Source organism: Acanthochromis polyacanthus, chromosome 4, assembly GCF_021347895.1.
Source record: "Acanthochromis polyacanthus isolate Apoly-LR-REF ecotype Palm Island chromosome 4, KAUST_Apoly_ChrSc, whole genome shotgun sequence".
Taxonomy (NCBI): domain Eukaryota; kingdom Metazoa; phylum Chordata; class Actinopteri; family Pomacentridae; genus Acanthochromis; species Acanthochromis polyacanthus.
Window position 1 is genome coordinate 8,082,863 of NC_067116.1, and position 15,646 is coordinate 8,098,508.

The 15,646-nt window shown below is 40.6% G+C and overlaps 1 protein-coding gene across 2 annotated transcripts; it reads right to left on the bottom strand.

Annotated features, from left to right (window-relative positions):
* Window positions 1-528: 528 nt before the first annotated feature.
* Window positions 529-15,321, bottom strand: cyldl (cylindromatosis (turban tumor syndrome), like). Of its 2 annotated transcripts, none has more exons than XM_022208416.2 (15): window positions 15,271-15,321; window positions 14,320-14,780; window positions 11,548-11,826; window positions 9,744-9,822; window positions 9,480-9,658; window positions 6,466-6,631; window positions 5,855-5,996; window positions 5,299-5,409; window positions 4,675-4,766; window positions 4,534-4,597; window positions 4,310-4,442; window positions 3,857-3,965; window positions 3,653-3,771; window positions 2,188-2,401; window positions 529-2,111 (listed from the first exon to the last, which is right to left on the bottom strand). In XM_022208416.2, exons 2-15 carry the CDS (start codon window positions 14,758-14,760, stop codon window positions 1,927-1,929), a joined length of 2,313 nt encoding a protein of 770 aa, XP_022064108.2. In that variant the 5' UTR covers window positions 14,761-14,780; window positions 15,271-15,321; the 3' UTR covers window positions 529-1,926. The 2 variants fall into 2 exon arrangements, with proteins under 2 accessions (XP_022064108.2, XP_022064107.2); XM_022208415.2 differs by lacking the exon at window positions 15,271-15,321 and adding an exon at window positions 15,025-15,264.
* Window positions 15,322-15,646: the final 325 nt, after the last annotated feature.

Sequence of the window (15,646 nt, forward strand, 5' to 3'; positions counted from 1 at the left end):
TATTAAATGTTCCATGTAAATTTGTATTGTGTTGTATTCTATTTTATTTTCTATTAAGAAAATGGCTTCTTTCACTTTTACAATGATGGCACAAAAAATTATATGCCCCCTTTATAACACAAACGGGCTGTCAGAGAGCCCTTTTCATGACTAATATTTATGTATGTCTATGACTTTGCCGAATGAAGCATACAGAGAAAAAACACAGCATGGAGAGGGTCACTAGGATTTATCCATCCACTTTCTTCACAGGGAGCTGGAGTCTATCCCAGCTGATTTAGGGTGAAGGCAGCTTCACCTGGACAGGTCACCAGTCTATCAGAGAGCTACACCTAGAGACAGAATACCAAACACACCTGGAGACAATTTAGAATTACCCATTAACTTCAAAATGTCTTTGGACTGTTGGAGGAAGCTGGAGCACCCTGTGAAAACCCACACAGGCACAGGGAGAACATGCAAATGTGTCAGCAAAACATACCTGTGTCCACGCATCTCCTGCTCTTTCACTTCAGACAGACACTGAGATGTTTAACTACGTTTTTATTCATTATAAGTATTGCACTGCATATCAGAACCAGTCGCAACAAACATACAGTAAAAATAGAAAAGGCCACAAGCTCAGCCAGGACCCCGAGAGTGCAGTTTTCCCAATCTTGCAATAAACTGCATAATATCTAATCTTATCCAAAACATCACACCACTTAGGATGCTGATAGATGCAAAGAAAAAAAAAGGACTTCATATCAAATATCATATTTCCTGAGGTGAAATTCAAATAATAGAATTTGAAAAACAGCAAAATTTGAAAAAGTGTACTAAAATATATCTAGTAATTGGTCCAGACACCATTCTAAACCTTGCCGAAAAACATTAAGTTCCAATGGTGAGCTTTCTGAGTAAATTAAATATAGTATATTTACAATAGTATTGTGCAGTGCCATCTATTACAGCCATGCCAAATATTTGTTCTGCAGTTTACTGCAAACTCATTTACTCTTAATGTAGGAGTTATACATTTAGCTAAAGGTAATTTGCAAACAAAAAGAGGAAACACAAAACAGCATCTCTAAATTGCAATGCAGCATGCCCATCACAGGCTGCATGTTGGTGATTGTCATAGTGCAAAATTACTAAGAAAGCAATGTCAGTTTGTCAGACCATCATGTGATTCACACCATTTGTCCTTTCCTTCTTATAATATTACAGAAGTTAAACAACATTGTTATAAATTATTCAAGCGTAATAATACTTTCCCAACACCAGAGCAGAAAATTATATATTCAGACACATGAAAAATGAAAGGGAAAAGAAACATAAATTGTCTTAGTAGGCGACTGGGCCACTATCCTGCTGCCAGAACAGCATCAGTTCATCTGGTGTTGATTCTCCAAGTATTGGAACTCTTTGACAGGGATGAACACCATTCTTCTAACAGATAATCAATTATTTGGCTGTGGTGGTGGAGAGCACTGTCAAACACACCGGTCCAAAATCTGGCATTCATGTTCAGCTTAGTTGAGATTTGGTGACTGAAGAGCATCATGTGATTCCCATCATTTCATCAAACTATTCAGTGAGCTCTAATGCTCAACAGATGGATGCATTTTCCTCCTGGAGGAGACGACTCCAATCAGGACAGAAACGCTTCATCAAAGAATAAAGATAATCCAGTCTAATAGAGACACCGGATCCCCTCATTATCACGGTCAGGGGTTCAGGATTTTTCCTTTAATTTGTCACTTGTCTGTATAAACAAGTTTTAAATAAGTGTGTGCGTACCACACAATCACTTAAATAAAGTAGTCCAGCAAAAGAAAATTGAATCAACTGCAAGAAATCAAAACATTTTTCTTTTTTTTTTTCTTATGGACAAAATGTCAGTGAATACACAGAATTGTCCTGTGTGGAGAAGTAATGAGACAATCAGCGATAGAGGCACATGCTGGTGCTCTGGTACAGGTACATGTAGGCGTCACAGAAAAGGCGCTTAGCCACACCTTTCATGTCTCGAGGCACCTGACTGGCCAGCTCGGCAGGAGTCATTTCCAGGTACGTACCGACCTCTGGGCAGGCTTGCACCTCCGGGATGTTGAAGCCATCTCTCTCTCCTGAACACAGTACAACACTGCTTTAATGTGTGCTTGTATAAACAATGAGTGGACTGAGAATATGCATAAAACTCACCTTGTCTGTCTGCCATGCTGTCAAAGAAGATCCAGTCTCTGCTGTTTGGTCCGTGTTTGACAAAGGACACATAGTGGCTCGTCTCGATGCAGAGCACAGCAAACAGCTCTAGTTTGTCCCTGGTCAGAGCACGAGGAATACCGCGACCCAGGTAACCTTTGGGGATGTCCAGGCGAGCTGGCTGATGGGATCTACGCTGAGGATGAGAGTGCACCTTCAAAGAAGAACACACTGTTAGGGCTGCAACTACTGACTACTTCTGTCCATCTAATCAGCATTATTTTTCACATTTAGCAAATTAGTATGGAGTCTACAAAAGAATAATCACAACTCCCTTGAGCGCAAAGAGATTTCTTCCTATTTGATCCACAAAACATTCAGTTTACAATGATATGGAACAGAGAAAAGCAGTAAGTCTTTCCATTTGAGAAGGTGGAACTTGATGTTGGGTATTTCAGATCAACAAACCAACTAAATAATTACTGAAAATGTCAAAATTTTGAGAAACTGTTTCAGAACTAGTACTTACAGTCACTACCTAACTGTCTAAACACCCAAATTTGGTGAGGAAGTGACACTCAACTTGGTGAAACATATTTCTAGAGCTGATGACCAGGGCAGAGTAAATAAATAAGCCTAAAATATTAGCTACTTCATGTCCCCATGTTTTAGCATTGGTAACACTTGTGGGCACCTGGAAAATTACTGGACATGTTATTTTCACTTTTTAAAATTTATAAGAAATATTTTTTATTAGTTGAACTGGTGGGTTTTTTTTAATGAATTATGGTATTATAACTTTGTTATACGTCACAAAAGACATTTTGTTCAAGAAATGTGATGAAAAAAATGTCCAGGAAGTGCTTGGGGTTCAGAGGTTTAAACATATGGGGTGCATCTGATATCACGCACCAAACAACAAAAAACTCAACTAAACAAGAAGTGCACAAAGGGGTTTTGTGTCTAACTGTAGTAGAACACACACACAGTGAAAGGCTTATTACTACTCTGCTACATTTCTCACCAAATACACAGTTTTCAAAATGAAACATGAAAAAACTTCTGACTAATTTCATATCTGTTTCCACAGGCAGAGCAGAATGTTCTTTGAAGCAGCGGTGATTTTGATCAAACAAATCCAGCCTTAAAGTATTATTGAGTATCCATACTCACATTCATACATTATAAATGTCGAGAAGCTTAACTTCTGTCCACATTCCAACATTAAAAGACCACTGACTGATTTGCAGCGTAGCTCATTCTTGATTCACATTTAATTTTCTACACCTTTTTTTTTTCCCATCCCTGTAGCTCAACTCTACCTATGAATAGCAGCCAGACGTGGTGAAGCGGTGGTGAGGTGGGATTTATTACATTGAAAAGTGATGTCTATCTGTTCTTACTATGCTCTAGAAGCTACTAACCAAGGAGAAAATAACTCAAGTGTCCAGATGATGCTACAAACCTTAGATGAGCACGACATGCAAAAGACTTTGAATCCTGTCGTGCTGAAAACTGGATCTCTGAAACAGTCTGCACATTCTTGCTCAGCCACTTTTCCACATAGCATGCACTGCTGAGGACCTGAAACACACGCCATATTATATTCACTGAGTTAAATCATGGATGTCCATGTGTGCTGAATGTGCATGTGTGTGCTTAACAGTACCTTCAGAGAGCAGGTCAGTGATGTCCAGCTCCAGAGAGGGAATAATTTTGTCAAACATCTTAAATTTCTTCCCAAAGCGAGGCATCTGGAGGATAAGACAGGATGGCACCTGCAAGTATAAGACAATAAAATAAGATCACACACAGCACACAGACAGAACACACTAAAACAAACTGATCCCAAGAGTTCTGCTAAAAAACAACTGTCGGACAGCGCCATCTACTGATTGATCAGCCAAAGAAGAGACAAGAACTAGATCAATAAATGTTAAGGAAAAATACGTGATTCTTCAAAGATAGTAACTAATCACAATGTATTTTGAATCAGAGGGTTTGTTACGATTAGTGCCTGAAGTGTTTATGAAGCATAACATCACTGCTAATTATTACATAAAATAACAAAAGGAAAAGTGCACATTCAGCACTGTAGTTTATCCAAATCAAGTGATCTCACCTCTGCCAGCTTGAGTCCTGCACTGTGGAAGGAATGTTCCAGGAGCTGCTGGACAGTGGGCAGAAGCAGACTATGGTTCTGATCCAGGAAGATCTGATAGCAGTAACTCTCCTGCACTTTACCACCGGCTGAACTAAACGAGAGAGCATGAAAAGACTTTCATGGAGTAGTGTCAAGTGATTCAAGCTATATATTGGGGAAGAATGCATAACAGTAAACTGTACAGTTTTAACAGAGGGTCCAGGGAAAGAATGTGGTGCATGATGACGATGAGGAACTCCTCTGGATCTGAAACACAAATTTCACAATGAATGTTTACTTTAAACCAAGAAACCAAGAAATCTGTTTTAAGCGTCCAGACTGACCCTTCTCATCCGTGGTGAAGGAGTGACTGTAGCCGTGTTTCTGCAGCAGCTGCCTGAGCTTCATGATGTGCCGTCCATCCACAAAGCCCTTACTGCAAACAACACAGACAACAAAACACATAAAATAACAGCCATGTGTACCTGTGAGAAGAAAAACGTTCAAGAAAATGTTCACTTAAATGCATCGACTACAAACCACTGTAAAAGTTCAGTTCATGAACGAATCCCAAGCGAGCTTCTTTCCTGGGTCAACATATCTCTGGATAAGGGAGACCTTTGTCTTCTATTGTTCTCTTCTTGGCCTCCATGCAGGTCACCTTGGCAACCTTCCCTGCACCTCAATGTTTTACTTGCTTTCTTTATTAATGTGTATAAAAGTAAGATATTTGTTTTATCCCAATGTATTTTTCATTTATCTGTGCTTTGATTCAATGTAAACTGTTTTTTCTGCTGGTCTTATTAAAACAGGTCCTTACATACGATCAGTAATTATAAATACCAGCTGAACTGAAAGATTTTGTCATAATAAACTTTCAAGATATATTGCCCAGCCCCAGCACGTGGTATTTTTAATAGAAATGGATTTTCACATTTTGCATGACACAAATATAGAAAAACACACACCTGCGGAGGGGGTTGACAATGTCATGGAGCAGAGTTTTCTGGATTGGGGCATCCTGAGGTGCAGTTGATTTGAACAGCATGGAGTCCAACACAGAGGAGCAGGAAAACAAACTGAAAGCAATGAAAGAAACATGAAAACATGTAAAAGTACAATATGTCCTCCAGCATAATGGAAGCTTTAAATGTGACTTTCTACATGAGTGTGTGTTTTGAACACACAGCTGGAATATATATACCATTCTGTGAGCAGGACTGACAAATGTGTTTATATAAAAACTATCACCCAATTGCAACACATGGTGGTGGTTTGCATTCTTGTAGTTAGGTGTGATTCTGCGGTTGGCTGGCGTCTCTCTCTGTGGAGTTTGCAATTAGCATTGTCTAAGAACAACAGATCTGAAGCAGAGATGTCTCATTTTGTTAAATGAGTCTGTTCTCTGTTTCCTCCACTCACATTCGGTGTGGGAGGGACTAAGACAAGAGGAGAGAAGGGATGCACAAACTGAGAAACGAGAAGAGGGGATATTATTTATCATCATATATTCATGATCCTGACCTGAAGAGAGCAGCGTCCATATAGCAGGAGTTACAGTGCCCTTGAATCCCCTTCATTCTTCCAATCAGAAACTGGTGAATCTGCTCCGTGGTGAGAGGAAGGACAGGGTCCAGAGTCCCTATGTTGTGCTCAGTCTCTTCCTCTGAAGCAGAACACAAACAGACAAATTAACGCGTGGACGCACAGAAAACTGTAACACATCAAACAATAGGCAGTAGGATTTTATGAACATGATGTACACAGCTACGAGTAATTTTGAAAACGGTACATTTATTGCATGTTCACGGTCTCCCTTCTAATTTTATAAAATGATAACTGAGGATGGAGATATTCCATTAAAAATCAGCTGTTTCCAGCTAGAACAGTCATTTACCACATTAACAATAGCTAGACTGTATTTATGATTCATTAATGTTATCATCATTGAAAAAAATGCTTTTCTTTCAAAAATAAGGACATTTCAAAGTGACCCCAAAAAGGGGCACAAATTGTCTCTCTGACCAAAACTGCCTTCCTGAAATAAATGCACTACGTTTCAGGAAAATAATCCATTCTAAACAAGGGGGTCTCTCAAGACCACTCAGAAGTTAGTTGGTCAGTCCTGTACAAACCTTTGTCTTTGAGCATTGGCATCGCCTCGGTGTGATTGTCTGAAAAGCTCTGAAAGCGTGAGTCAGGACGGCAGGAGCTCAGCTTTACAAACAGAGCTCTTTTGGGAGGACATTCGAAATAACGCTCATTTCTGAAAGTGCCATCACTCACTCCTTTGTCTTCCTCCTGCAGGTGGAAATACAGACTGATGATGAATTAATCAGAGAACCACGTAACAGTATTATGTCAGAAGATTTTGATCAATTTTAGATGTCAGTATTGTTGAGTCATCTAAACACAATAGATATTCCTAAAGCTTCAGAATGAGCTCCAGCATCCCATGTTGCCTCTCACTCCTACAGATAAACTGCAAACATTTTCACATAGGGTCAAACTATATCTTAAAACGATATACACTGCTCAAAAAATTAAAGGAACACTTTGAAAATACATCATATTTCAATACGGGGAAAAAACAAACTGGATATTAGCATTGATATGGACTGGATAATGTATTAGGAATGAAAAGTGCCACATTGTTTGATGGGAATGAAAATGATCAACCCCCCAGGAGGGCTAAATGCAAGACACCCCAAAATCAAAGTGAAAAACTGATGTGGCAGGCTGGTCCATCTTGCTGAAATTCCTTGGCAGCAACTCAAAATGGTATTCAGTAGTTTGTATGGCCTCCATGTGCTTGTATGCATGACTGACGATGCCGGGACAAGCTCTGAATGAGACGACAGATGGTGTATTGGGGTATTTCCTCCCAGAACTGGACCAGGGCATCGTTGGGCTCCTGGACAGTCTGAGGAGCAACCTGATGGTGTCTGATAGAACAAAGCATAATGTTCCAAAGGTGTTCTATTGGATTCAGGTCAGGTGAGCATGGGGGCCAGCTAATGGTATCAGTTCCTTCATCCTCCAGGAACTGCATAAGTTCTCTTATCACATAAGACTGGGCATTGTTGTGCACCAGAAGGAATCCAGGACCACTGCACCAATGTAGGGTCTGACAATGGGTGAAAGGATTTCATCCTGATACCTAATGGCAGTCAGAATGCCATTGTCCAGCCTATAGAGGTCTGTGCGTCCCTCCATGGATATGCCTCCCCACACCATCACTGACCCACCACCAAACCAGTCATGCTGAACAATGTTACAGGCAGCATAACGTTTTCCACGGCTTCTCCAGACCCTTTCATGCCTGTCACATGTGCTCAGGGTGAACCTGCTCTCATCTGTGAAAAGCACAGGGCACCAGTGGTGGACTTGCAAATTCCTGTGATGCCAGCCGAGCTCCACGGTGCCAGTCAGCGAGCACAGCGGGTACTAGAGGACGCTGGGCCCTCAGACCACTCTCATTACATCTCTTTCTGATTGTTTGGTCAGAGACATTCACACCAGTGGTCTGCTGGAGGTCATTTTGTAGAGCTATTGGAGTGCTAATCCTGTTCCTCCTTGCACAAAGGAGCAGATACCCGTCCTGCTGATGGGTTGAGGACCTTCGACAGCCCTGTCAAGTTCTCCCAGACTAACTGCCTGTCTCCTGGAATCTCCTCCATGCGCTTGAGAATGTGCTGGGAGATACAGCAAACCTTCTGGCAATGGCACGCATTGATGTGCCATCCTGGAGGAGTTGGACTGTCTGTGGAACCTCTGTAGGGTCCAGGTATCGCCTCATGCTACCAGAAGTGACTCTGACCCTAGCCAAATGCAAAACTAGTGAAAAACAGTCAGAAAACATTAGGAAGGAAAAAAAATGTCAGTGGCCTTCACCTGTAAACTCATTCCTGTTTTGGGGGTTGTCTCATTGTTACCCCTCTAGTGCACCTGTTGTTAATTTTATGAACACCAAAGCAGCTGAAACTGACTAAAAAGCCCCTCAGTTACTTACTTGACCAGATCAGTATCCCATGTTTCACTGATTTGATGCAATACTTAGATTAAAAAGTGTTCCTTTAATTTTTTGAGCAGTGTACATTAGTTTGTGCTGAGTGTTAATGAAGTCTGTGCCAAAATCCAGTCATTGGAGACAGGAAAGAGTTTTCCAGCTGATGGAAGAAGACTGTTTTCAAGAGTAGCCCTGTACATGACCTGGTTCATTCGCCCTTCACACAGCTGCATTTTTGTCCTGTTCCACCCAAACTGAAACAACCCCAGATTGTCACTGAACCACCCCCAGGTTTTACTGTAGGAGCAGACAGTCTGGTTCGTAGGTTTCTCCAGGCTTCCTCCTAACCAATAAGTTGGATGGAGTAGTGAAAATAAGATTCATCAGTGAAGAGAATCTCAGCCCAACCATCAGCAGTCCAATCCTTGTGATCCCCAGCAAAGAGTAACCGGGCTTTCCTCTGCCTTTCATTGATGAAGGGCTTCTTCTCTGCCGAGTGACTTCAGACCAGCTTCAAGAAGTCCAACTGCCGAACACGTCACATTTCTTGATTGGTAGTACCATGTTTGGCTTGTTATTTCTTGGTATAATGAATGGCTGTCTTGGAGATCTCCAGTTTTTTTGTTACCTGTCTCTCACTCATGCCAATTTCCAGCAGCGTCAAGATGGCTGCCTTTGTGGCTTCACATAGTTCTTTAGTTATAGGCGCTATGTGAGAGCTGACAACTCCTGAGTTGTGCTATGGCTTGAATGTCAGCAGGAAACCACTTTAGGCTTTTGCATGTGCAGTCCTGCTTATGACATGAAATGGCCTCTTATATGCCCTGGGAATACAATTAAGGTTAAGCATGTCAAACAGGACATAAAGTGTTATGTAATCAGCTGCATTTTTGGTCATGTTCATTGTATTCTTCAAGTAATATACCATTAGTGGTATCAAGCATTAAAATGAACAAGAAATTGAACAAAGCAAGGGTGGTCTAATAATTTTTCCCATGACTGTATTTGTTCTGACAGTCTGTAAGAGGAAGCAGTCCACTGTTCAGCTAAGAAATAATAGAATTATTCAGAAGTGATTCGATTTTGAATCATGTCGTACTTAAGTGATATTTCTCTAGGCTGTATCAGTACAAAAATTACCAGCTCTAATCCGACCATGGTTTCACTTCGGTTAGGGAGAATGCCCATCCAGCGGATGATTCCATGTAAATTGCCTGCACCCAACGTCACCTCGACCACAGAGTTCACACTCAGACTCATGCACTGATCATCAGTGTCTCTCTGCACCGGGGGCTCATCAATGTCCATGCTCTCTGGTTCTGCAATGAAGAACATATGTGGGTCACATTTATCACAAATGTGACAAACATTTTTACATTCCATCTTGTACAGAGTTGCTCAAACCTGCAGGCACCTCTCCCTTAGCCACCATATGAAGGGGAACTTTAACTTCGCCACCCGTCTTCCCAGTTTCATCTTTGTCCTGAAATTGCCAAGGAAAAAACTGAAAATGTCTTGTACACACAATGATATGCCTTAGTTAGCTGCAAATTTGTATTTGAATATGAAGGTTTGCTTGTAGCAAAAATGGCAACAAGATGGTGTCTTACAACTCAAAAGAAACTGTCAGTAGGGGTAGTTATGAGTTTAAAAATGCTATTCAATTATAGGCATATGACGAAAATGGAATTAAAGCGCAAACTCTCAGCTTTATTTAAAGGGCATTCAAATCCATGTTGGAGGATGGTTTTATAAACTGACATTATTTAGGATGTAGCCTTTTCAGTGGAACAAAAGTGACTTGACACTGATTCAAAAGCTGTTTGGTGGTAAAAGGCAAAAGATCTGAAGTTGATTCCAAACTGTTGTTATCCACCCACAACATGGGGTTCCAGAAACCCTTCAGTGCAAAGAAAAGAAACTCACAGTGTAAGTCAACAGGCCATCTTTAGGCTGCAAAAAATAAACCAATACATCAGGAAGACTGAGAGAAAAAGAACAGAGCTCAGCAAGATTAAAAGGCTCGATGTCCATGGAAGACATCCTCACTGATGACTGGAGGATCCTATCCAGCGTGAAGAATAAAACCTTCACAACATCTAGCCAAGTGAAGAAAACTATTCAGGATGTAGGGATATGATTGTCTGAGTTTACTAGAAAAAGAAAACTTAATGAAAGCATATACAGAAGGTTCACCAGTAGGTGAAAAGCTTACATCATGCAAGCTTCAAAAACAGAAGGGCCAGACTAGTCTTTCCCAAAGACCATCTGAAAAATCTTGTCAAGTGCTACTGTGGACAGATGAAACTAAGTTCAACCTGCACCTGCACGAAGGGAACAAAAAGTATGGTAAAGACTTGGAACACCTCATGATGGAAGGCACACATCATCTGTAAAACACACAAAGGCAGTGCGATGGTATGGGCATTGTACGGCTGTGTCACTTTACTGATGATGCTACAGAGGCCTGAAGCAGACAAGGCGAGGTAAAAAGTTACTTTCTGCTCAAATTCAGTCAAATAAAGAAAAGCTGATTGGATGGCGCTTCACAGCACAGATGAACAATGACCAGACTCACACTGCAAAACAAATCTGGGAGTTTATGAAGGCAAAAAGTGAAAAACTCTGCAACGGTTAAGTCATCCACCTAAACCCGACTGAGCAAGTATTTCACTTGCTGAGGACAAAACTACGGACAGAAAGATGCATGAACAAAAATCAACAGAATGACTAACGGTCTAAGAAAGCCCTATGAAGGAGCAGGACCAGTTCTTTGGCGATTTTCAGACATCAGGAAGAAATTCCCGGCAAAGGATTCTTGGAAAAGTATTATAAATGGTTATTAATGACATTATTTACGATCACGTTAATTTGTCCAATTACATTTGAGCCCCTAAAAAAAGAGGACTGAGCAGAAAGACGGTTCGGGTTCCTAATGTTAAATACATTTTTATTCATACCCTTGAATTAAAGCGTAGAGTCTGCACATCAGTTGCAGCTCGATTGTTTTCATTTCACATCTTCAATGATAGAGCACAGACGGAAAATTATAAAAAAAAAAAGTGTCACCACTGAGACCTAACTCTAAGTACACCGTATTCAACTGTACAGGAGACCATTTGTGACACAGATTTATCTAGTTCTTTCTTTCTTTGTTTTTCTAGATTTTGTGGGCAAAGTTAAATTAAAAAACTGAAATTTGACTAACCGTGGAGATCTGAACCATGTGTTGTCCATCCTTTTCCTGAACATCCACCACCATTCCATGGCGACATGTGTCATTGATGAAGTATGTGACTCTGTCCCCTGGCGTTAGCTCATCTGATTGTGGCTGTGGGGACGGATCAGGATGAGTCGGCGACAAGGAGCTGGGGACCAAAGGCCTGACTCTGGAGAATGGGGCAAAAATGCCACACTTTCTGTCACACGAGAAAAATGTTCTATACCCAAAGGACCCATCAGTGTTGCCCTTCTTTCTGTCTTCTCCCTGGAAAAAAAAACAAACAAAATTAAATTGAATTAAATTACAAAATCTCAGAAACGGCCAGTTCAGCTAGTTAATCCATGGTGGCACTAGACATGCAGATATATTTTGCTTAATTAACTGGCATTTGAGATATCCAAATCTGGATGCATTTCCACCATAATACAACATAAACAGAACTCTGTGATGTTCAAAAATTCTGTCCCTTAAAGTACAGTGTTTTCTTGGTGTGCCATTCATCTGAACTAGTTCATAACAAAGAAATAATCTCCCATACTTTGGAGTAATGGGAGCAATATACATTTTTATATAAATACAGACTGGTATCACAGATGTCTCTTGATGAGCGCAAGTAGTTCCAATGGAAACTGCCCACAGCCACGCATCCTGTTAGCACTACTGATAATACACAGTCAGTTCAGCAAGCCACAGAAATGCTCACATTTTATTAGATCTGATTCCAAAGCAATAAAATGTTACCAGACCCATGAATTAGTTTGTACACAGTCCCCAAATGTTCTAAATATGACAGGGTAGAATGGTTGCAAAAAAACAAGGGAGAATGGCTGTCATTATTTTATGTTGCAGAGTTTTTTGATTAATTGATCAAAGTTGTCAACTATCAAATAAATCTCGAACTATTTTGATCATGATTAACTAGATTGAGTAATCAAAAAAACATTTAATAGTTAAAGATGTCAACTGGGAGTAGAGCTGCAACAATGAATTAAGTAATCAGCAACTATTAAGTTATTATACACTGCCGTTCAAAAGTTTGGGGTCACTTAGAAATGTCCTTATTTTTGAAAGAAACACATTTCTTTTCAAAGAAGGTAACATTAAATAAATCATAAATCCAGTCTTGACATTGTTAACGTGGTAAATGACTATTCTAGCTGTAAACGGCTGATCTTTAATGGAATATCTCCATAGAGGTACAGAGGAACATTTCCAGCAACCATCACTCCTGTGTTCTAATGCTACATTGTGTTAGCTAATGGTGTTGAAAGGCTCAGTGATGATTAGAAAACCTTTGTGCAGTTATGTTAGCACATGAATAAAAGTGGGAGTTTTCATGGAAAACATGGAATTGCCTGGGTGACGCTGAACTTTTAAACAGTAGTGTAAGTTAACAGCAAACTATTTTGATAATTAATTAATTGCTTTTTTATTTTGTAAGGGGAAAGGCAGACAAAACTTCAGCTTTTAAAATTTGACATTTTTTAAAATTTCTTCTCTCCTCTATGCAACTGAAAATAAAAAATAATAATTTGTTACAGTCCTTGTATTCAATATATTATTTGTAATATGGTGTACATGTTTTTACCCTCACCAGTACTTACTTTGTTAACAGAATAAATCTTCACTGTGCAAAATCAGACAATCAAAATCTGTTCAATCATAAGGCTGAGCTAACATCTTAAGTAAGCTGTTAGATCAGATGGGAACATCATTGCCTGAAGCTGTGAAGTTGATAGAAAGTAACTTCAAGACTTGCCTCCAAAACCTGCAGTGGCCTTATTGTTGCTACTGTTAACATTGTTGCCTAATTTGACAGAAATCTCACATGGATGTATTGTGCAGCGATCTGCAGTAACTGTGTGCAAACCTTGCTCATTTTGAATAGACTTAATGTGACAACCTCATATCCACTTAACGAAATAGATGTTTAGAGGTAAATCACCAAATTTAACATACATCCATCCATCATCTATACACTGCTTAATCCTCATTAGGGTCATGGAGAGGCAGGAGTCTATCCCATGCATGCACAGGGAGAACATGAAAACTCCATGCAGAAAGATCCTGGGAAAGCCGGGATGCAAACCAGGGATAACCACCAAACCACTGTACAGCCCTCAAATTTAACAGTTTGTTTTAATTTAGTAAAAACAACAAACCTATTTCCATTCACTATCACTACCGCAGTGAATGCAGAAATCTCAGAGATGCATATCTTAAAATCTGCACAAATCAAACACAACCTGCCTGCCTGAGCAGAAGAGAAAACTAGAAATAGGCCCAATCAAAGCCACCACAATGCAACTTAAAAACTAAAACCTGACAGACTAAACTGACATACCAGCTGTAGTGCGTGGGTGTGTGAATCTATGGAGGCTCGAAATGGCATAAAATGAGCAATGGGACACACGATTATAAAAGCACAAGCTGCCTGAAAATAACAAATCACCACTGAAAATGTAAATCTGGTCTTGCAGTGATGTGTGCTGTTGACCTCTTGGCCAGGTCACCCTTGTGAAAAATATCCTGATCTCAGTGGGTTTTATCTGGTTGAATAAAGGTTAAATAAAAAAAAAACAATTGTTCTTATGCCATTGATAGTTTCACAGTGGTCCTCATGCTGAGCAGGGAGGGACACACTTTTAGTCCACAAATCCATCAGTGTGGAGGCTGGGATTGAATTCATGTGTTTTGTTTGCTTGTTTGTAGGTTTGTTTATACTGATCTGGTTGGACCAATACTTTGAAGTCATACCTGTAGCTCAATCCCAAAGAATGTTCCTGATATGACATCGGGATAGGCTGGCTCTGTGATGCGTCCAACATAGCGGACGATGCCTCTCAGCTTCTTGCCCTCTTCCTCCACAGTGACCTCAGTGCCCACAGTGAGCCCCAGTGCTGTCTTGAGGGCATGTCTCTGTTCGAACCATTTCAGCCTCTCGGTGTCTTCAGACAGGGCCTGCAGCAGCTCAGCCTCCTGTACACTTAGCTCCTCCATACTGCTGATCTCTATGCTATAATCTAACGGTGCACGTAAACCCATTGGGAAGACAGGTAACTTTTTGAGAGGGTGAGATGAATTGAGTTCTGCTCTGAGACGGTGTTCACGGATGTAACATATTCGTCCTGCTTTGACGTGTTCTAGGAATTGATGCTTCTTAGTTAAGATGTAGTATTGGTAGTTTGTTGAGGTCATGTTGCTGATGCCAGGTGGTCCTGTACAGGAATACACAGACGAGTGGTAAAACAACAACAACAACAAGCCTAGCATAAATGTGGTAAGGAACTCTGAAGCTAGCTCGCTAACTAGCTACCAAGTTAACGTCGTCAAACTAAAATCACAGCTAACACTGTTAAAGCTACACGGTACTTGAATAACTTCAGTTTAGAATAGTTCACAGTGTCAGTCTTACTTTCTCCAAAAAGCACTTGGGGTAAAGTTAGTGTTAGTTAGTTTTACCTTCACTTCTTAAGCAACTTCAGAGTTTGCTTTCTGTTATGTCTTCGCTGTTTTCGTTTCACGACAACAGCCTTAAGTTTCACTTCCCCTTTCGTTTCATTTCTCATTTCAAAGTCGTGTCACTGGTATAACACTCTTCTCGTGAAAACACACGTTGTCACAAAATTTTTAAACCATAAAAACTACTTTTTTTTAAGCCACAATGTCCTTTGCGGAGACAAGTTAGAAATGTTGTAAAGCACAAACCCAGGAATGTTTTCAAAGCGACGCTGTTTGGTTGAGAGGCTTGGAGTTTTGCTTCCCTCCGTGCGGTCTGACAGGCAACCAGCGGCGCTCATAGAATTAAACATGAAAATATAAACTCTGCTGTTTTAGTCTTCTTGCCCCCGTGACTAAGCCAAATTACTTTTATAGGTGTGGTCAGGCTGGGAACATTACTTACACGGGTCAACTGTTGTGATCACGTTTAAGTGGCTTATGCAAGGATGACTGACGACCTGTCCAGGGTGTCCCCTGCCTTCGCCCGAGTCAGCTGGGATAGGCTCCAGCGACCCTAGTGAGGGTAAAGCGGTGTATAGAGGATGGATAGATGGAAGGATGACTGAGGGCTGCACAGTGACCC

Excerpts from the sequence above, each read along its gene's own strand:
- cyldl (XM_022208416.2), bottom strand. The coding sequence starts at position 14,760 with ATGACCTCAACAAACTACCAATACTACATCTTAACTAAGAAGCATCAA. Across the intron at positions 4,598-4,674 it reads CTTCACCACGGATGAGAAGG|ATCCAGAGGAGTTCCTCATC; the intron begins GTCAGTCTGGAC and ends TTTGTGTTTCAG. Across the intron at positions 4,443-4,533 it reads CTGGACCCTCTGTTAAAACT|TTCAGCCGGTGGTAAAGTGC; the intron begins GTACAGTTTACT and ends TCTCTCGTTTAG.